This window comes from Chrysemys picta, chromosome 6 (assembly GCF_011386835.1).
Source record: "Chrysemys picta bellii isolate R12L10 chromosome 6, ASM1138683v2, whole genome shotgun sequence".
NCBI classification, from domain to species: Eukaryota; Metazoa; Chordata; order Testudines; family Emydidae; genus Chrysemys; species Chrysemys picta.
Window position 1 is genome coordinate 127164253 of NC_088796.1, and position 22419 is coordinate 127186671.

The window sequence follows — 22419 nt, forward strand, 5'->3', positions numbered from 1 at the left end:
GAAGTTGTCTGCTGGGCTTGTGATGCAGTTTACCAAGCATATGTAGGGGGAAGCTGTGATATTAGAAATCCTTGGCAGTGAGCTGCCTCTGCATGCTCATGGTGGTGTGGCCAAACTAATAGTCCATTCCAGACTAGAGGATTTCCTTTTATGAGGAGACAACTTCACAGGTAAGGACAAACCTGCCTGTTTTCATTTTCAAAATGTTTCTAATTACTGCCAGCTGAAAAATGTGTACTTATTGCATTCACAGGTGGTGACTGCTGCTAATAACTTTCTCAAATTCCTTTTAGACTGAAATTTCACACTTTTAGTAGCAGCAAAATCCATCTTCTCCAGAACATCCAGAAATAGACTGACTTGCAACCAGCAAAATAAAGCAAACTGAGAGAGTAACTATATGTGCCACTGCCTAATATTTTGGTATCAAAACTCTCTATAATGGAATAAAATGGTAACATAACATACTGTATGCTAAGGAAGGGTACATTGAAGAAGATGCCACAAGTCCAACCAAACATTTCTGTCTTCTCCAACAGCCTGGACATACTCTATTTTCAAACAGTAGTGAGATAAGAAACGAAAAAATTCAGGGACATGATTAACCTGTTAATTTTAATAACATAAAAAGATAATCTTTGGCTAGGACTTGTTTTCTTCCCCTTGTTAAAATTATTTTACTGTAATAACCATATTTTGATACTGTCAGCAATGTAACTAAGATTAAATAATGGTAAGGATTACTTACGAAAACATGGTTGATTCACAATAGTTGAAGTATGACTATTTTTGCAGATTGAAAGCCTTGAAGAAGAAGGAAATGTGGTAACTCAGATGTATCAGCTTATTGAACAGTACCAAGTACCGACACCTCCTGAAGATTTTGCTCTTTTTGCAACTCTGAAACCATCCATTGTTTTGGTTCGCAATGCAATTGACAAATCAGTGGGTGAAAGAGATTCCAGCATTACTAAATTTTGTCAACTTTTAGACCAAGATGTTGTAGAGCTAAATGAGGAAGTGAAAGAAGTGAAACAGCAAGCCCAGGTTTGCAAAGAGCAGTTTACATTATTTTTATACTGTATATTATTTCTGAAATTGTGTTTTAATAAAACAAGACAACTGAGCAGTAGTAAGGACTATAAAGTTATCAACAGTCTATTCACCAATGTGAAGTAAGGTGTGATCTGTAATCCGATGCCAATGCTCACATTTTAAATTGTGCTGTATGAGTTGAAGGGTTGCACAGTATTTCTGAGGGCAGGATTTGGCCTTATGGATCTAAACATATCGGACCAAATTGTATCTTCTGCACCCAAACAGAGCAGATCTTATCACAGTGGGTCACTCAGGGACTGGAGGGATGAAATCCTTCTCCCCAACCTATCTCAGAGCTTCAGCAATGTCCCCCATACGTACTGCCTCTGCATGTGATGGGGTTCATCAGCTTGGCACTTGCTCCTTCACCTTTCTGCCCTCGGACCCCACTTGGAGTCCCAAAATCCTCATCTTCCTACCACTGGCAAGGGAACCACACCAGTTCCATTGTAACCAGGGTGCTGTGGATAGAGGGGCAGGATTTGATCTGTAATGCTGAGACATATTTTGAAGTGTACATGTTTTTAAAAGTGAGAAGTAATTCTTTTGCTCTACTCTGCGCTAATTAGGCCTCAACTGGAGTATTGTGTCCAGTTCTGGGTGCCACATTTCAGGAAAGATGTGGACAAATTGGAGAAAGTCCAGAGAAGAGCAACAAAAATGAAAACATGATCTATCAGGGAAGATTGTAAAAATTGGGTTTGTTTAGTCTGTAGAAGAGAAGACTGAGAGGGGACATTATAACAGTTTTCAAATACATAAAAGGTTGTTACAAGGAGGAGGGAGAAAAATTGTTCTTCTTAACCTCTGAGGATAGGACAAGAAACAATGGGCTTAAATTGCAGCAAGGGAGGTTTAGGCTGGACATTAGGAAAAACTTCCTAACTGTCAGGGTGGTTAAGCACTGGAATAAATTGCCTAGGGAGGTTGTGGAGTCTCCAGCATTGCAGATTTTTAAGAGCAGGTTGGACAAACCGCTGTCAGGGATGGTCTAGATAATACTTAGTCCTGCCATGAGGCAGGGGACTGGACTAGATGACCTCGAGAGGACCTTCCAGTCCTGTGATTCTATGATTCCATGATTATGGGTATAAAAGGGACCATGACTTGCCTGACTGCAGGTTTTCCTCACAGATGTTGCCATAAGCAATCAGGTCCTGGAAAGATGCCCTTAATGTGTAGCTCTAGCCATGGCATAGTGAGGTTCCATGATCTATTCAGTTAGGGAGCTAACCTTCACCAACTGTTGGCAAATTGAAGATGGCGGGGAGAGAATATATTTTTCATTTATAAAGAGAAGAGATTTGATCTGGAATCTTTGATACTGGATAACTTTTCCATACCTATTTACATTGGTCATTTAAAGTAGATTAAATCTCATCACACATACGTTATGCTATACATTTGAATATTGAAATATTGGTTGTATATGTTACTGAGTTTAAAACTTATTTCCATTAGCCTGGAATATAGGATGTTTATCTCAACCTGGACTAAAAGCTAAATTTAACAAAGTTGGTTTTGCTAAACAGGACCCACAGATTTTGGATATTGCAGCTGACCAAGTCAAAGTAAAACAAACTCTAACAGACTTGCAAACCATTCTAGATGAGCTACAGAAACGGGCCTTCCAGTATAAATCCTACCAGAAGAATTTTAAGGTAATTTTTTCCCAGCTCTTTGCTGGACTTTTATGAAACCTGAATTGAACTGTATTTTTTGCAGTGTTAAACAAATGTTTCTGAATAGCAGAACTTTGTAAAGCCAATGCCCTGGCTAGTATCTTTTTGGAAATAGGTATTTCTTGCCCAAACCTGCTCATGCACAAGTGAAGGCTGGATTGAGGCTCCTTTGAAAAATTGTGTGTGATGTCCTAATTAAACCAATGGATTTTGTAATCTTTGTAAGCATTTTAAAGAGAATTTTATGAAAATCACAATCTTCATCAGCTACGTGTGGGGGAGTGGGAGTTCAAGGGACTAACAAAGACCCAGCTAGAAGTCTGGGGATTGTTTGTGGCTCACTTCCGATAAGGCTCAGCTAGACCCATGTCCTATTTCACGTTTACTGGTATATTGTTTCCTAGTCAAACAGGCTCATGAGGGAGTCCACATGTCCACACACTGTACCTTCTTTGATGTGTCTGCATTGAAGGAGCTAATCCACTGAGGAAGTACCTTGATTGATTAGAATTTTCAGATAATACCATGGAGCAGCCTATGGCAGCCACCTGGACTCCCCCATTGGCCTGTTCAGCTAGGAAAAAATGCACAAGAAATGTGCAGTAGGGAGCAATCCTCCATTGGCAGGGAGTTGGGCTACGTCTTTTAATAGATCTTTTTCCTCTTTAGAGTCTGTGAATCCGTTGGGCTTTGGGATTCCTTATAGGCTTGGAAACCAGAGTTCTTCTGGAGCATAACCCTTGTAAGAGCTACATTAAAGAAACAAAAGTGACAAACACTGACTTCATTTGTACTATCTATGAACCATCTGTTTTCTGAGGGCCTCATGAGCGTTAGATGAGAGCTTTGCCACCAAGCCTGGATGTTTGTGTGGCTATAAATGTAATGCTGATGAGGACTGCTGATGACAGGTAGTTTGTAAGCTTTGGAAGCATTCACCTTACAACTTATTTGCCGCTCAGAAGGTATCTACATTGCTGGAATGGCCACTAGAGCTTGTAACTTCGGTCGGTACAATATCTGACAGTACAACAGCTGAGACTTCTTTCAAAGGTTCCACTTCTAGTAGTTGAAAGCACTGTGGGTTACACAACTGTATGTCATAACTCCTGAGAACTATATTGAAGGAGGCTTTAATTTCCATGGGGTTGGAAATGTGCGTTAAGTGGATACATATGTACAGTTGTATCAGTAGGTTTAGAGGGGTAAGTAGCACTAGCGTGCTGTTGGAAAGAACAGACTTTTTTGGAAGATGTCCATTTGCTAGTTACTAACCTAATGCCATCTTTGGGTAGCACCTGGATCCTCATAATATTTAGGTGGCCACAATACCATCTGAAAACATGGGCAGTTGAGTTATCATAAATTTGCTTTGGTTATGGGTGATAAATTGAATTATTGCAATCTGTTATAGTGAGAGAGCTCCTCTACCTGTAATTAAAGGGAATGTCACTGATCCTTCTCAGGACTGGGTATACTATGGAAATCAAACAGAGCTGTTCCAGCTGCCTAAAGCATATCCTTGTTTAGTGTTGAATATTCAGCACAGATGGAGAGAGCTGGTTTAATGCAATGTATGTGCCTTGGCAGTTTTTCACAGAACTGACTAAAAATTATTCAATAGACTGCAGTGTTTACCGACTGCAGTAGATAAAAGGAGTCAAGACAACTGCATGGAGTTCACAATAATTTCATATCTTTTGCACAAAAGTATTTAAGAAGAAATATGGTTTAGAACAGATTATTTGCTCCTAAAGCAATATGATAAATTGGTATCCCCACTCCCTCCCCAATGTTAACTGTAGAATTTGGCAAATGTGAAGTGGGTATTTTTAAAAATATACAGTAGATTGTTTAATAAGAAATTATTAAAATGATTTTTTAAATTTCTCTTTTAAGGTGGAAATTTCAAAATTTGATGCTTTGGAGGAAGTTAGTGCAGAACTGAAACTCAAACAGCTGCTTTGGGATTCTTGTTCTGAATGGGAAATACTCCAAACAGAATGGATGGAGGTAAATTAAATGCTCTGATTCCTAAATGACCAAGTATAAAAATGATGTTTATACAGTAATACAGTTTATAATATAAAATTCTAGTTTATAATATGTAGAAAAAATACTGTTTCTTTTATTTTTCCAAAATAGCATTATAGATTTTTGCATCACAGAGCTTTAAAAGATTACTATGCAGCTAATATTTTTGTAAGTTATTCCAGGGGTTATGCTTCTTGAATTGCTCTATATATTATCTTGTGAGTATTGTGAAGCAAATTGTAAAGTTTGAATAACATGGCAGGAATTATGTAGATAAGTTTTATTCTAACCATTTAGAACAAACATTTGGGTTTTGAAGGCTACTTAATCTTTCTGTGTCACTATGGATATCTGCAGTTACTAAGGCTACTAAAGTAGAAAAAGAAAAACAAAACAAAACAGGATAGAAATAGTCTGCCCTTAGATAAAGTTTCACTTTCCTTCATTTGGCTTTCTTCAGGCTTCTCTTCAAAATATACATGAGTTACTCCCAGGGAAATTCTTTGCTACTGCACGTGCGCGGAATTAATGTCCCTCGCAGATTTCTTTGCTTCCCCACAGAAAAATGACTTTCTCATGCGTCCCTCCCCAGCAGTATGTTTCAGGTGTCCAGGGCAGCCAGCAGAGAGGTAAATGATTGTGGGGCAGGAGATGGGACTGGGGAAAAACTGGCTGGTGTCTCCTACCCTACACCAGGCTCCGCTGCTAGTCCCGGCTGGGCTGGGGAGAACGGGACTTCCTCTTCCCCTGCATGGCATCCGGGGCCGTGTCAGACACACCGCCAGATTTCTCCCCCAGCTGTAGGACGCACTGCAACCCTCCCCCCCGCCACACACACACTTCCTGCACCCATCGCTCCTCAGCTGCAGGGGGAGGGATCCCTGTACAGGGAGCTGCTCCCCCATCCACCCAACTCCCGGGCCTCCATATCCCTCATACCCAGACCCTCCCACCAAGCCTCAGGCCCCTGCACCCAGAACCCCCCCTCCAATGAGCCTCACTCCCCCTGCACCTGGACCACCCCAACGAGCCACCTGCACCTGGATCCCCACCCCACTGAGCCCCACTCCCCCAGCAACTGCCCCCTCCACTGAGCCCCCCTACTGCCACGCCCCTTCCGAGTGCTATCCCCCCACGCCCTCCATGCTGCTCCCCAGCCACCTTCACCTGGACCCCCCCTGCAGAGTCCCATTACCTTTGCACCCTCCAACAAGCCCATGTGCATCCAGATCCCCCCTGCACCTGGATCCCCCACTGAGCTTCCCACACCTAGATTGCTCCACACCTGGATCTCCCCATGCTAAGCCCCTCCACACTTGGATCCTGCCTTGCTGAGCCTGCCTGCCCACACCTGGCGCATCTGGCAAAGAGGGGCAGGCCCAGTCCTTGCGCTGTGTCAGGGTTGGGTGCAGCCTCTCCGCTGAGTCCGGGTCCCGGGGCGGGGAGCTGCACAGTGATCTCCCACCTCTGTGCAGACAGTAGCCTGTGCTCCCCAATGCCATGCTGGAGCCTCCACATTTATTTGACAAATACAATTTGCAGAACTTGACAGAATTTTAAAATATAGTACGCAGAATTTTTAATTTTTTGGTGCAGAATGCCTCCAGGAGTAATGAGTTGGACCTTGCAGTGGTCAGATGACGCCGCAAAGCATGAGTTTTGATTACTCATGTCTTGGCCAACAAAACAGCTAATATTCTTCTGGGTTGTAAAATTCTTTCACCTCCTCTTCACATCCAGCTATAGTTTTGGACATTCTGATTGCCTGCAGTAGTAATTTCCACAGGATGACTGCATGATTTGTGAAGAAATTTTTGTTTTATATTTACCTGCCAATAATTTAAACATCTCACTGATACCTTCTGTGTTCTAACCACCAATTGTCTCTCTAATAATATCCATAGATTGGAAATTGTTTATGGCCAGGGCCATCTTTTCATTAGATGGTGTACAGAGCCTGGCACACTGGGGTCCTGCACAATGGCTCTAGGTGCTCCTGCAGTACATATAAATCAATAAATAATATTATTATGAGACAGCATATAAAGCCTCAGTCATTATAGTAATGCCCCATTCTTGTGTGTGGGTGGGTTCCCAGTGCTGTACTGGTGGGAACTGCCATGACTTTAGAGGTTTAGGGCGGCCAGCACCTCCCCTCCAACGGATGGGATGTTCTCTTCCTGTTGAGGAGATGAACTAGCCCTTAGTGCCTCTAGCTGTCAGTTCCTGTTTCACTGCTGACTGGAAGAGGGGCTCCCTATCAGTGCTGCTGCAGCTGCATTCGTCAGAAAAATCAACATTTTATCTGCTTTGTGCTGATTTTTTATGAGTGTTTCCTCAAGGTATATAGTAATGTATGCAGCTATCTTAGATTCTGTCAGTGAAAACTAACAAAATAAATGGAGAAGAAAGGTTGATTTTGTGCTGCGCGAGGTGTCTCATACTTCTCAATACTAGTGTTTTGTAATTTCTGCCTCCCCCACTACTTTTAGTCTTTTCTGCTCGTTTAGATCAAATTTGGCTCCATTTGTGCCCTCCTATAAAATATTGAGGTGTGTTTCCTATTGTATATCAGGCTGCCATACACCCTAAGTGGGAGCCTTCTTCCACCAGAGCATAGAGGGATTCCGCATCTGAAAGGTATATGGTACATCTCACCCTACCTCTTGTCATGGTATGGTAGTTGGTGTCATGGTGTATTTACTTGCTGTATATTAATTACCTACTAGATGTCTGTGTGTGCTGTATAGAGATTTAGACAAGGCTTGGTCCCTGGTGAAAACAAGGCAGACAATGCTGGGACTTGAGTTGTGTGGAAACCTGTTTGTGTTTGTACTTTGTTGTTGTGCAGTTGTTTAAGAAAGACTGTGGTCATTCCATATATTGTGGCTAGGATGACCAGATTGCAAGTGTGAAAAATCAGGACAGGAGGTGGGAAGTAATAGGTACCTATATAAGAAAAAGCCCCAAAATTCGGGACTGTCCCTATCTGGTCACCCTAATTGTGGCAGTGGAAGACTGCAGGCATCAAAAGTGCCATCTTTGCCTATTATCAAACCACAGTAGAGCCTTTTCTTTTTAATTTGCAAAATTCACTGAGTCTCCCTATCATTAGTGTTCTATTGTAGTACCTTTCTTTTACCTGTGTTTAATGGATTACATGTATATAATAGTGCTTTGCTTAAGAATATACTGCCTTTTGAAGCCTTTGAGTGCCCAAGGATTGCAGGATCTGACCATATACTGTAACTGTTGGACGCACTGTGTGTCAGATTTTGCTATCCTTACTTATGTTGAGTAGTGCCTTACTGTATGAGTAGTGCCATTGATTGCAGTGATTTCTTTGTGGAGTGAGGTACTATTCAAAGTGAATGTGACCATTAATTAATATATTTTCTCTGTTTGGTTTCCACAGTGTAAATTTGATAGCTTGGATCCAGAATACCTGAATTCTCAGGTTTCCAAGTACGCCAAATTTGTGAATCAATTGGAAAAGGGTTTGCCACCCAATAATATAGTGCCCCGGCTCAAGGGGAATGTGGAGAAGATGAGAGAAAAGGTAAAATAGCAACTTGAAATTCACTTTCCAAAAAGCTTTTTAGAAAAACATGAAGTTAAAATATACTATTTATTTTTCAATAAACTTCAAAGATTCCCTCATTTTATATAACTCGTCCAGAGGCAAAATGGAAAAGGAGTGAAAAAACAAAAAACTGAAAACTTCAGTTTTTGAAAACTAAACGATTTTGTTTTTTGCCAAAAATTTCAAACAAAAAGAAACTGGGGGGAAAAGGATCATTTGTTTCTAAAAATTTTGATCAAAAGTCTTTTACAAGTTCTACTTACAAGCTCTATTTAAAAGATGGTGCTTTGAGAGAGGTCTAGGGTTGTAAAATACGTGAATGAAAAATAAATATATTGTTTGTTTTACTTTTCCAGCTTCCAGTTATCTCAGACCTAAGAAACCCCTTTTTGAAACCCAGGCACTGGGCAGTTTTGGAGCAAATAGTTAATGCACCACTGGTGGACGTGGAATACCCATTATCTTTGGCTCGACTGGTTGAGCTCAGTGCTTTTGAATTTTCTCAAGAAATTCAGGATGTTTCTGGACAAGCTTCTGGAGAAGCTTCCTTAGAGACCATTCTCAAAAAGGTAACTTTTACAAACAAACATTTGTCTTTGTTTTTGACAATGTGCTGAAAACCTTGACCTTTTTACGGACGACTAAGAATGTGTCTCTCAATATATAAGTATATACACAGTATATAAGTACCACATTAATGGTAAGTAGAATTTTTATATTTGAGCGAAATATAAAGCAGAAATACATTCTGTCATAATAGACCTCTGCCCTTCCAAGGAGCATGTTCTTGGGGGCTTACAAAGGCAGAGACTGATGCTGCAGGTGCACTGCCCACAGAACTGTCCTTGGCAGAGAATGTTGGGCCCACAGAACGTTCTGTGCCTTCTCGGCTGCCTCTCCAGTAGCACATACCCCCTGATGTCAGCAAGTCTGTGTTGAAGTCATGTTTTGGCTTGAAGAGTCTCTAGGCAAGTTGACATTATTGTAAACAGACAAAAACCATGCTTTGTTTATTATAGTTTTATGCAAAATAAGAAAAAGGTTGATGCTTGTTAAATGGAAAAGGACAAAATCAGCAGAGATTTTTTCCCTTTTTCTTCTGAGAAGAGAGAACAAACACCACAAAGTAAAACAATCATTTGACAGTGTCTGTTTAGCCCCATGCATCTGAAGAATTGGGTGTTTTACCCATGAAAGCTTATGCCCAAATAAATCTGTTAGTCTTTAAGGTGCCACTGGACTCCTCGTTGTTGTTGGGGTTTTTTTAGATGAAAGGGCAGTTTTTTCATTAGTTGGAATTAGACTTTCTACACTTTACTTTGTAAAACCTAAATGTTTTAGTATTTGTAAGTAGATTTACAAGGTTTATAATTTTCTCAACCAGGTGGAGGATTCTTGGAAAACAACTGAATTCATTGTTCTTCCTCATCGTGATTCTAAAGATGTTTTTATCCTTGGTGGTACAGACGACATTCAGGTAAGTCACTGCTTGTACTTAATAGACAGCTGAGAAAAGTTCAAGTGAAACTAGCAAAAATTCAGATGAAACTAGCAGTGGCAGGTTACATTTATAAAATTCTGGCAATGACCTGGTAATGGTCTATGTTGATGGAACATTTTATATTATTTTAAACAATGTATAAACAAAATATAAATTCACATTTTTTTTGCTTATCCATTTAATAACAAAATCTTTTCTCAAGAGAGTTTGTAATTTTTCATAAACATTCAGTTCTTCTTCGAGTGCTTGCTCATATCGATTCCAATTAGGTGTGCGCGCGCTGTGTGCACGATCGTCAGAGAATTTTCTACCCTAGCAACACCCGATGGGTCGGCTGGGGAGCCCCCTGGAGTGGCGCCTTCATGGCACTGGATATATACCCCAGCCGACCCAGCGCCCCCTCAGTTACTTCTTACCGCCCGTGACGGTCGTTGGAACTGTGGAGCGTGGCATAGCTGTCCTCCACTCTCCCTAGCTTTCCTTGTTAGTTATTGTTGTAGTTAGTTGTTAGTTATAGATTTAGTATAGCTTAGTAGTTTAATAGCTGTTACAGAGTAGTTATAAGTAGTTAGCGGGGGTAAGGGGGTTTTCATCTCCCTCTTTCCCCCCGGCGTGCAGCTGGGCTCATGCCCAAGGCTCCTGGTTTTAAACCATGCGCGACCTGCACTAAGCCTATGCCAACGGAAGACCCCCACGATTCTTGTCTAAGGTGTTTAGGGGAGTCTCACCAGACCGATAAGTGCAGGATCTGCAAGACTTTTCGGCCCAGGACCAAAAAGGAACGGGACTTTCGTCTTAAACAGCTCCTTATGGAGGCGGCACTTACCCCAGATCCTCCTTTGGCATGCCAACCTCCGGCATCGAATGCCTCGGTGCGCAGCGCCCCGGCGACGGCCTCGGGTACTGCACCGCGAGGAGACGCGGATAAGACCCCACGGCACGATCCTCCATCGGCATCGCGTCCACCACAAGCCCCTCGGCGCCGTTCCCTGTCTCCGGGTCACAAGAGACCCCGTAAAACACAGGAGACTGCCACGCAACAGCAGGCACCGGCGCCCCCCGCACCGGCTGCGGAGTCGCGTCCGGCATCGGAACGTCCGAGGTTACAGGCGCCATCATCGACACCGTTGATTCCGGCACCGGTAGTAGGGCCATTGAGTCCGGTGCGGACTGGCTCACCACCCCGTTCCGTGGTTGAGCCGTGTCTCCCGTCTACACCGGAGATGTTTGCGATGGCGAGAGACCTCATTGCCCTCACGGAACCGGCAGCGTCTCAGACCGCGGCACCGCATCCGCTCTGCACGGTGCAATCCAGGGGCAAGCCTGCCCTGCTACGCCCTCCATCTCCGAGCGTGGATTCTCGGCACCGCTCCTGATCTAGGAGCAGGTCCCGACGCCGCTCGCAGTCCTGGCACCGGTCTTCATCACGGCGCCGGTCGTACTCGCGGCCCAGCTCTTCCTCCTGGCACCGGTCCACCTTTCGGCACCAACCCGAGCATCGGTACTGCTCAGAGTCCCGACGCAGTTCCTGGCACCGGTATGAGCGCTGATCCCGTTCGAGAGGCCGCTCCCGGCACCGATTCTACAGACGGTCTTCTTTGCGATCCAGATCTGGATCCCGGTACCGGTATGGCCATCAGCAACGTTCTCGCTCCCGGTTCCGCTCCCCGGCATCACGCAGAGACTGCTCTCCTGTGGACTGGCACCGTTCGGCACCGTTCCAGGAGGAGCCAGGGCAATCACGCTCGGCATCGCCCTGGCCCTCAAGATCTGCGTCTCGCTCTTCTGAAGGTGTCTCCCGCTCAGCCTATCCTGCTCAGGGTCAGGCAGCGGACGACCTGGGCCATTGGCAGGATGGGGCAGAGGACCCTAGACAGGACCCTGCACATTGGTCTTTCTGGACCCCATGGGCATATCACCAGGCACAAGGGGCTCCACCAGCGGCCTCTCGCTCAGCACACTCAGAGCCCAGGGTACTGGAGGCCACCATTACCCGTCCTCCCCCAGAGGGTATTGAGGCTCCTGTGCCAATGCCCACGCAGGCCCCACACCCCGGTACAGGGGATCCTGGACATCAGGGACCCTCGGACCCAGACCCACCTCTGGATCCTTTACCCCCTGAGGCATCTTCCTCATCTTCCCCAGATGAGGCGGTGGCGGGCACGACAACCTCGGGCCCACCCCGATAGACTTCCGTGTCCACCAAGACCTGTTACGTAGGGTGGCACAGAACATGGATCTACAGGCAGAGGAGATGGTGGAGGACCCGGTGGTGAGCATCCTCTCTGTTGATGCCCCATCCCGGGTGGTGATGCCCATCATTCGCACGACCCAGGCTAACGCCAACACCATATGGCAAACCCCTGCCTCCATCCCACCCACTGCCAGAGGGGCAGAGAGGAAATACTTTGTCCCCTCTAAAGACCATGAGTATCTCTACACCCACCCTCAGCTGTGTTCACTAGTGGTCTCCTCAGTGAATGCAAGAGAGCGCCATGGTCAACAGGCGGCAGCGCCCAAATCGAAGGACGCCAAGCGGTTCGATTTGTTCGGACGCAAGATCTACTCGGCAGGGGGTCTGCAGCTCATAGCCGCAAACCAACAGGCGCTCTTGAACCGCTACGATTACAACTCATGGAACTCCATGGGTAAATTTAAGGAGTTGGTCCCGCAGGACTCGAGAGAGGAGTTTGGGGCCCTAGTAGACGAAGGTAAAAAGGTCACTAGACATAGCAGACTCTGCCTCTAGAACACTGGCGTCAGGTGTAGCCATGAGACGCATTTCCTGGCTCCAGGTGTCTGATTTGCCGCCAGAACTGCAACAGACCCTACAGGATCTATTTCATGGTCAGGGACTGTTCTTGGACAAGACGGACTTCCGGTTGCAGAGCCTAAAAGACTCTAGAATCATCATGCGCTCCCTGGGGATGCATGTCCCAGGACCCCAGCGCAGGCCCTTTAGGCCCCAGCCCCAGAGGTTCTACCCTCCTCCTCCTTGTCCAAGACAGGACTTCCCCAGAAGGCGTAGACGAGGTGGTAGAAGGAGGTCGACCGGCCCCCAACCCGGTCAGAACCAAGGCCCTCCTAGACCACCTTCAGGGCCTAGACAAAATTTTTGAAGGTGCGCTCGAGGATGGCATACTAGCCACCACTCAGGATCCATTCCCTTTATTTCGGGATCGCCTCTCCCATTTCCACCGTGCTTGGTCCCTTATAACCTCGGACCGTTGGGTTCTTCGCACGGTGGAAGGGGGATATGCTCTCCAGTTTTCTTCATCCCCCCCCTTCTACCCTCTCTCCCCGTCCCTCTTCAGGGACCCTTCTCACGAGCAACTCCTTACACAGGAGGTTTTTACGCTCCTTTCTATGGGGGCGATAGAGGAGATTCCATCAGAGTTAAGGGGCAGGGGGTTTTACTCCCGCTACTTCCTGATCCCCAAGACAAAAGGGGGTCTTCGACCCATTTTAGATTTACGCGGACTCAACAAATTCATGGTAAAGTTGAAGTTCCGCATGGTCTCATTGGGGACCATTATCCCTTCCCTGGATCCTGGAGACTGGTACGCCGCCCTCGACATGAAGGACGCATATTTTCATATAGCAATCTACCCTCCGCACAGGCGCTTCCTTCGATTTGTAGTAAACAACGTACACTACCAATTTGCCGTCCTTCCCTTCGGCTTGTCCACGGCTCCGAGAGTGTTCACCAAATGTATGGCCGTCGTGGCAGCATACCTTCGTTGACAAAGGATACAGGTGTTCCCGTATCTAGACGATTGGTTGGTGTGTGGCCACACCAGGGAGCAGCTTCAATCCTACGTCCAAATCACACTACAAACATTCCACAAGTTGCGCAGCTTTCTCAACAAAGAAAAGTCTACTCTGGAGCCAACCCAGAGAATAGAGTTTATCGGGGCAGTCTTAAACTCCAGACTTGCCTGCGCTCTTCTGCCAGACCCTCGGTTTCAGACCATCGCAAACATCATCTGCAGCCTCCAGGGCTTCCCGACTTCCACGATAAGGAAGTGCCTCGGACTGTTGGGACACATGGCTTCTTGCACTTACATAACCAGGCACGCCAGACTTCGGCTCCGCCCGCTTCAGGCCTGGGTGTCATCGGTGTACCGTCCTTGTCGGGACAGCCTGAACATGGTGGTCACGGTTCCGAATTCGGTCTTGATCTCTCTCAACTGGTAGCTGAACCACAAGTCGGTGTGCGAAGGAGTGCTGTTTCACACCCCACAACCCTCCCTGTACCTGGTCATGGACGCATCATCTCTCGGTTGGGGCGCTCACCTCGGGGAGCACCAAACGCAGGGCCTGTGGACTGCATCCGAACTAGCTCTGCACATCGATGTTCGAGAGCTGATGGCAGTGCGCCTAGCCTGTCAGGCGTTTCACGGTCTCCTACATGGCCGTTGCGTGGCAGTCCTCACAGACAACACCATGGCCATGTTCTACATCAACAAGCAACGGGGAGCCTGATCGTCCCTCCTATGCCAGGAGGCCATTCGCCTGTGGGAATTTTGCATCGCCCACTCGATACATCTCATGGCATCGTTCCTCCCTGGAGTCCAGAACACTCTAGCGGACCGTCTCAGCAGGTCCTTCCAAACGCACGAGTGGTCGATTCGCCTAGATATCATCCACTCCATCTTCTGGAGGTGGGGATTTCCCCAGATCGACCTATTCGCCTCACGCGCCAACAGGAAGTGCCACGTGTTCTGCTCCCTCTAGGGGCGATCTCCGGGCTCCCTGTCAGACCCTTTCCTGCTACCATGGAAGGACCAGCTGTTCTACGCTTTCCCTCCATTTCCACTGGTCCACAGGGTACTGCTCAAGCTACGCAGAGACAAGACACATATGATTCTAGTCGCTCCAGCTTGGCCAAGACAGCACTGGTACACCACGCTCCTGGAGCTGTCGGTACAGACTCCGATCACGCTTCCATTGTACCCGGACCTGATCTCTCAGGACCACGGCTGACTCTGTCACCCCGACCTGCAATTGCTCCACCTTACAGCGTGGATGCTGCATGGCTAACTTGGGCGGAGCTACAATGCTCACATTCCGTGCAGCAGGTTCTGTTGGGCAGTAGGAAACCCTCTACACGGGCCACTTATTTGGCCAAATGGAAGCGCTTCTCCTGTTGGTGCGAGCAGCGGGCCACGCCCCCCTTGCAGGCGTCGATCCCACTTATACTTGAATATCTCCTATCCCTAAAACAGCAGGGCCTGGCGATATCTTCGGTCAGGGTGCACCTGGCTGCTATATCGGCGTTCCACCCAGGAGAACACGCTTCCTTGGTCTTCTCTAACCCGATGGTCGTCAGATTCCTCAAGGGCTTAGACCGCCTATACCCACAGCTGCGTCAACTGGTTCCGGCGTGGGATCTTAACCTGGTTCTTTCCAAGCTCACGGGGCCCCCGTTCGAGCCATTGGCTACCTGGTCACTCCTTTACCTATCTTGGAAGCCATCACTTCAGCAAGGCGTGTTTCTGAAATCAGAGCGCTCACGTCCGAACCTCCGTATACAGTCTTCCATAAGACAAGGTGCAGCTTCGCCCCCACTGGTCTTTGGTTAATATCAAACATTAGAACTAGAAGAACTAATATCAGCTGGATGACTGCATAAAACCTATCTAGAACCCCTCTCCTGCAACGGTGTACCCTTTTTGCAGGCGCTTGGGTCTGTTGGGGGTTGGACTAGGTGACCTCCTGAGGTCCCTTCCAACCCTGATATTCTATGATTCTATGATCTGTGCAGAGCCATTGGCAGGATCAGGGCCTAATTTCTGTGATTTGGAAAATATGTTATGAAATTATAGCATACACTTCAGCCAAAGTTTGATTCAACTAAAACTTTAGGCAACAAACCATTTGTATTGAAATAACCTACCTTCATCCATTTTATTTTGATCATTGCTAGTGGAGAATCAGGTCCCCAGACAGTAACTGACAGACTGTGTACTTCTTATTTAAGGTTCTTCTTGATGACAGCACTATTAATGTAGCAACTATAGCCTCCTCACGATATGTGGGCCCTCTGAAAGCACGTGTTGATGAATGGCAAAAGCAGCTCTCCTTATTTAGTCAAACATTGGTGAGTAGCAAACAACAAAACAGCTTCTTAGGACTTAGCTTGAGTCTCAAATAAAGGACAAAGTGGCGGAGTTCTAGTTTATTTTATAATACTGAATATGTTGAAATTGCTTGAAAGGAGATCTTTTTTTTTAACCTAATTTTACAAGGTGCTGTCACAAAGTCCCCATTGATCTTATATTTGTTGGGAAAACCATCATTCAGAATGTGTCAGTGACTTACACAGTCCAAATAACAAGCTTATATTTGTTTAACTTTCACCCTGGGAATGCTATCTAACTGGCAAGTGAATGGCTTCTGCAAATTGGAAGTGTGTGTTGGCCGCAAGCAGAGAGAAGCTAGGGTGCATAGTAAGAGCGTTCAGTGGTAGTGGTATCAGATCTCTCCAGGTCTTGGTGTGGGTGGTGGGTGGGTCCAGCAGCCTATGGGAGGCAAGGTCCAAGCCCCTTGCAAAGTGGGGTAGCTGGTGCCTTGCTGCTGGAGTGGGAATGACAAGGTCAGCTTTGAGTTCTTGACATGAGGCACTTCTTGCCAGAAAGTGTGATAACTGGGAGCGATTCTGGGTTGGGTACATGTAAGTGAGGGAAAATAGTGGCCAGTTCATCAGCTGTGGGGTGGACAGGGCTAATGTCATGGGTAGAGGAAGGGTTCTGCACTGAAATAGTGGCCAGTTTATCGGCTGTGGGGTGGACAGGGCTAATGTCATGGGTAGAGGAAGGGTTCTGCACTGAAATACTGCAGATGATCAATTGAGGATCAATATACAAAGCCCCGTTGGCCTAAATAATACTTGAAGCATATGGACCTAAATTGAAATGCCCGTAGTATAAATGATTGGAAAATTATTCAAAATATTGAAACTAAAGGAAAATGTGAATGTGTGATTTTAAAATTAGCAACAGTAAAACATTAATATTAGAAAGAGAAGCAACACTGGCCAGCTCTCTTCCTCTGCAGACGTAGCACTGGGAGGGGCTCACACAGCACTGGTCAGAGCTGGGGGAGTTTTTTGCAACAGGAGAAAACAAGAGGTCCTAAACATGCTCAGGTACGGGAGAGGTAGCCGGGTCCCAGAGCTTGGGCTGCGGCCTGAGCCTGAATGTGTACACTGCAATTCAACAGCCCCTTAGCCCGAGCCCTGCGATCCCAAGTCAGCTTGCACGGGCCAGCCACGGGGTCTAACTGCAGCGCAGAGATATCCCCAGGGGCCAGTATCACCTGGAAGCGGGATTGTGCCTATTCTGTGTCCCCTTTGTGCCGGCCTAGCTGGTGCAGAGAGGCTGTAGGGTAACAATGAACAGAGCCTGAGGCTTATTTCTCTATAATTTCTCACTGTTGCTACCACCACTGCAACTCCACTGATCGCACCAATAGCTGCCGGTGCTCTGTAGACCTACTCTGAGCAGGGTTAGGGGACATGGTGCTGAAAATGCTGGCAGCCTGGAGCTCTGCTTACACCAACGCTTCTAATGTTGCTACCACAGTAGGAAGTTTGGGGCAAAAAAGCCTTGTGGAGATACCACCTCATAGTATGACATCTTTGTGCTGCTGGAGAACCTGATTGGCCTGCAATATCCAGCACCATCCTGTTAATCTTCATGCAAGGGAAGAAGGCAGCAGACCTGCAGTTAACCCTTTGTTTCCTGGTGGCCAAGTCAGTCTCTTGCAGCCTGTCACATGTCATAAAATAAAGGTTCTTCCCAAGCAGCATATATTATATCCTTTATTTTCTCCCTTTTTAAAAAAATAAATCACAATTTAAGAGAGAATCTGACAAATGTCCAAGAAAATTTGCCAGATTTTTCAAAGCAGCCTAGCATGTTATCAAATAGAGTTTACTTGGTGAGTGTATTGGAAATGTATGTTCTTCGTGACCATACAATTTGCCATGTAGAAAATGATCTTAGGAGATCTTTGGAGGGTGGGGGGCAAAGTGCACACTGTCTCATCAAATGTCTGATAGTTGAGCCAAAGGGCTAAAATTGTGTAATGAATATTGAAGTTTTGACAGGCTAAGGGTGGATATCTGAAATCTTATGGAGGATTCATGTTTAATATTTGTGGATTTTCTTCTGCTTCCTAATTTTAAAATTCATACTGTATTTCAATAATTCTCCTTTGTAAGGATGGGGACTAATTGCTCAAGTTTTCCTTTTTTTTTCTAGGAAGAGTGGTTGACATGTCAGAGAAACTGGCTTTACTTAGAAAGTATTTTTAGTGCTCCTGATATACAGAGGCAGCTACCTGGAGAGGCAAAGATGTTCTTACAGGTGGATAAGTCCTGGAAGGAAGTAATGAGAAAAGTTAATCGTCTGCCAAATGCTCTTCGTGCTGCTACTCAGCCTGGTATAAAATAATGGTGTATTATCCCAATCAATGTATAAGCCATTGTGGGTGATGTTAATCCTTATTCAGCACTTGCTAGACTAACACTTATGTCTGTTAGTAGGATGAAAAATACCTGTACTGCTCCTCCCCAAGGCCAATCCCCCTGCAGCGTAAAGGAATAAGACAATTGTGTCCTGTTTACTATGTACTGCATTTAATTGCAATATGTTGTCAATCAACTTTCTGTTTAATATATATTCAAAATGTGACTTGCTATAGCTCATTTGCTCTCTTTATGCATTCTCTCCCTACTTTCACTCTGCTTTCTCTTCTCTTCCCACTCATAATATATATCTTCCATTATTGTTTTCAGTATCCTGTCTCCTTTTTACTTTCTCTCCTTGCAACCGTTCTCTATATTATGTTCTCTACCTATTCCCCTATATCTGGTGTCTTTCTATCAATCAGTTTCCCTCACTGTCATCAAGTGGCCTTTCTACCTCCCAACCACACCCTGATGGCTTCAAGAAAGCTCTGCACACAGCCCATTGCCTCAGTTTCCCCTTTCAGAGGGCTCCTTAAATAAACTCCATACAGGCTTTTTTGTCCAATAATGCTCCTGCATCCAAGGGTCTGCATCTACTTGCAGATGTAGAGCACTTTGAGTTAAACCAGCCTTCGGAGAGCGAAAATTGTCCATGCATGCAGACCTAACCCTGCTCGCCCCAAGAGCCCGCACCGAATAACTTCCTTCCCAATATAAAAGCTGCTTACTGGGCACGTCCTCTGGTGTTTGTCCTTCCCCAAGCACCGGCCGCTGCGACTGGCTACCTTCCTCCTGGCTTGAGAACAGCTCCTGGCTGCATGCATCTAGAGATGCCGGGGTGTCTTCCTTCTCCTCAGCACCCTCACTCCTGCTTTCCTCCTCCTCCTCCTGCCTTGTTGAACTGGGCTCTGAAGTGTCCATGGTGGTACTCGGAGTGGAGGTGGGGTCGCCCCCCAGTATTGCATCCAGCTCTTTGTAGAAACGGCAGGTCGTGGAGGCAGCACTGGAGTGCCTGTTTGCCTCGCAGGCTTTGCGGTAGGCATTCCGCAGCTCCTTCACTTTAACCCTGCACTGCAGTGCGCCCCTTTCCATCATGTCCCTTCATATCTGCCCAAAGGTATTGTAATTCCTACGGCTGGAGCGCAGCTGGGACTGGACAGCTTCCTCCCCCCAAACACTGATGAGGTCCAGCACCTCGCCACTGCACCATACTGGGGATCGCCTGGCGTGTGAAGGCATGGTCACCTGGAAAGATGCGCTGAGAGCACTCCACGCCTGGCTGAGCAAACAGGAAGGGGATTTTCAAAATTCCCAGAGAATGTAAAGGGCGGGTCTGACAGTTGGTCACCAGAGGGCAGCGCAGTAGAGTTCAAAGTGATGACCAGAGTGGCTAGAACAGGCATTGTGGGACACTTCTGGCAGCCGATCAGAGCGCATTAATAGACCAGGGCGTTCACACTGGCGCCGCGGTGCTCCAGCAGGGGTGCATCAAACGTTATGCTTCTCGCCGAGGTGGAGTACCAGGAGCGCTGTAGCCGTGGAGTCAGAGCACTCTATGTGCCTTGCCAGTGTGGACACGTCGTGAGTTAGAGCGCACGGGGCTGCTTTAATGCGCTCTAACTCGCCAGTGTAGCCATGCCCCATGTCTAGTTAGTTTATTGATATAAAGCAGAAAGCAAAAATCAGTCTGGAGGCTTCTCTCCTCCCCCAAGTCTTTTCTTTGCAGCTCTTCTCTGCTTTGGCAAGCCACTTTCAATTGTACCTGGCTGGAGTCTTTTCTTACTCTTGTATCCAGTACTACCCTCCTTGTTTTATCCACAAACCAGTTCAATTCCATGCATTTAACCAATTATCAGGGTCCTCCCAGGCCTTTCGTGCCTGTAGTCTCAGACATGATCAACACTAGACAATTAAGTCGGCTTAACTACGTTGCTCAGGGGTGTGAAAAATCCACACCCATGAGCGGTGTAGTTAAGCCGACCTAACCCCCAGTGTAGATAGCACTGTCCTCTGTCAATCTAGCTACTGCTTCTCAGGGAGGTGGATTGCCTACACCCATTGGCATAGGTAGTGTCTACATTGAAGCATTACAACAGCACAGCTGCAGCGGTCCAGCTGTGCCACTGTAGCATTTTAAGTGTAAACACACTGTGAGTCCCAAGTCTTTCTGTTAGAGCCTGGTGACTCCCAGCAGCCTCTGATCTCCCTGAGCATCCTCCACTCAGCTTCCTGTTGCGCTTTATAGCGGAACCAGGCGATCCTTGTCACAAGCCACCCCGTTACACTCATCTTTCCATCTCTCCCCTACTTCACTAACCTGACTTGTAAACTCTTCCTTAAGGGCTTGATCCTGCAAATGCACACAGGAGAGAAGTGCACAGTGGGAGAAATCATTACCATTCTGATTATGAACTATTTAAAACTCACTTTGAATGGTGTCAATGACTTCAGAAGGTGCAGGGCAATGGAAAATCAGACTCAAGGTTTTCCATGTTAAGCATTAAGATCCAGGTACTAAGTGGCACCGGACACTAACTCTTTCATTTGCCAGGGTAGGAGAGTTCATTTTGGATTACAGTAAAATTTGCAGCAGCCAAAACATTCAGCTTTCTGCTGCTGAATCCACTTTTGTTTGTAGAATGTTAGGACCTTTTTACTGGTTTTTAGACTTCTTTGGTTGTTTGAATCACTTTCTGTCCATTGACATTTTTCATAGTCTACAGAATGTACAATATTTTAAGAAACAAAATGGATACTTGCTGGATTTTATGAAATATTTTCCTGCACAAGGCATCCAAGCCACAGGCAGGGGATCTCTCGTATTCACCACTGAGTACTGCTCGATCTTGGCTTTTTCCAGGGTGGCACAGAAGGATAGAGGGGGGCAAGGCGCGCTGGAGCCATAAAATGGCGCACATCCCTGTGCCTGGGTAGCTCATAGCCACTATTACAGCCCAGTGGTTGGAGTAGCGGCCAAGGAACAGCTGGGTGGCTGTCAAGTGCCCTGACTATGTTGTGAAGGATGAGTTCTTTCACCTATAACCCTGAGGCAGGATCCTCTGTTTGTTTACTCAGGCTTCATGTGAGGGATAGGAGTTTTGCCCATGTAGCATTAAATTGAAATGAGTTCAGTGGGTGAAGCAGTAATTGAATATGTGCCCCGGTTTCATAGGTGAATTCTTTGCAAGCCCTAAAATGTGCATTGAAATTATTAAAACGTAACAATATTTAGTTTTATCTGGTGAGAGGGTTTCAGCCATAGCTTATAAAAAACGGAGTTTTTCCTTGCACTTTTAATCACAGTATTTCTCTTTTGTTTTTTTATTCTCACTACACTGTTTTCTCAAGTAATCTTTTTTATCTTCATAGGCCTCTTAGAGACTTTTCAGAATAACAATGGGCTACTTGATCAAATTCAAAAATGCCTAGAGGCTTATTTGGAGTCCAAGCGAGTTATCTTCCCCAGGTTAGTAAAAGTCATTGCAAACAATCCGTGCAATCTGATGATTGACATCAATAGAAGGCATATATTTGATTTAATGTTCTACTGTGTGCTACTAATACAAAAGGCAAGAATCTTTAGTTATACTATAAAATTCTTCCAAATTGTACTATTTTTAGCTAACATGAGAATGTTTGTGGGGTTTTTTTTTTTTAATTTTTGTGTCAAATATTTTGCATCTAAAGTTCTTTTGTTTATCAAACAGGTTTTACTTTTTATCAAACGATGAACTCCTGGAAATCTTGGCCCAGACTCGCAATCCTCAAGCAGTTCAGCCTCATTTAAGAAAATGCTTTGATTCAATTTCTAAACTAGAGTTTGCCATGATGACTCCATCTGAGGGAGAAGAAAAGGTTTTTACTAATGATATTTTAGCAATGTTGTCGCCCGAGGGAGAGAGGGTAAGTAAATATTTTGATTACTCTTCTAATCTGTTTCCAGTAAATATATATTTTCCATATATACAGTACGTGAAAGGAAAAAGTTAGAAACACAACTGTTATATATGAATAAAATACAGAATAGGCCAGATCCATCACTGCA

At 45.7% G+C, this 22419-nt stretch overlaps 1 protein-coding gene across 5 annotated transcripts in view; it reads left to right on the plus strand.

Moving 5' to 3' along the window:
- Nucleotides 1-22419, plus strand: part of DNAH6 (dynein axonemal heavy chain 6) — a 203099-nt gene that overhangs the window by 25501 nt on the left and 155179 nt on the right. For all 5 annotated transcript variants that reach the window (XM_065549807.1, XM_065549809.1, XM_065549810.1 and 2 more), the window contains exons 15-24: nucleotides 796-1047; nucleotides 2631-2759; nucleotides 4680-4793; nucleotides 8230-8373; nucleotides 8754-8966; nucleotides 9782-9874; nucleotides 15882-16001; nucleotides 18166-18346; nucleotides 21744-21840; nucleotides 22082-22277. In XM_065549807.1, the coding sequence (XP_065405879.1) occupies nucleotides 796-1047; nucleotides 2631-2759; nucleotides 4680-4793; nucleotides 8230-8373; nucleotides 8754-8966; nucleotides 9782-9874; nucleotides 15882-16001; nucleotides 18166-18346; nucleotides 21744-21840; nucleotides 22082-22277 (1539 nt within the window). The remainder of the gene's footprint in view (nucleotides 1-795; nucleotides 1048-2630; nucleotides 2760-4679; nucleotides 4794-8229; nucleotides 8374-8753; nucleotides 8967-9781; nucleotides 9875-15881; nucleotides 16002-18165; nucleotides 18347-21743; nucleotides 21841-22081; nucleotides 22278-22419) is intronic.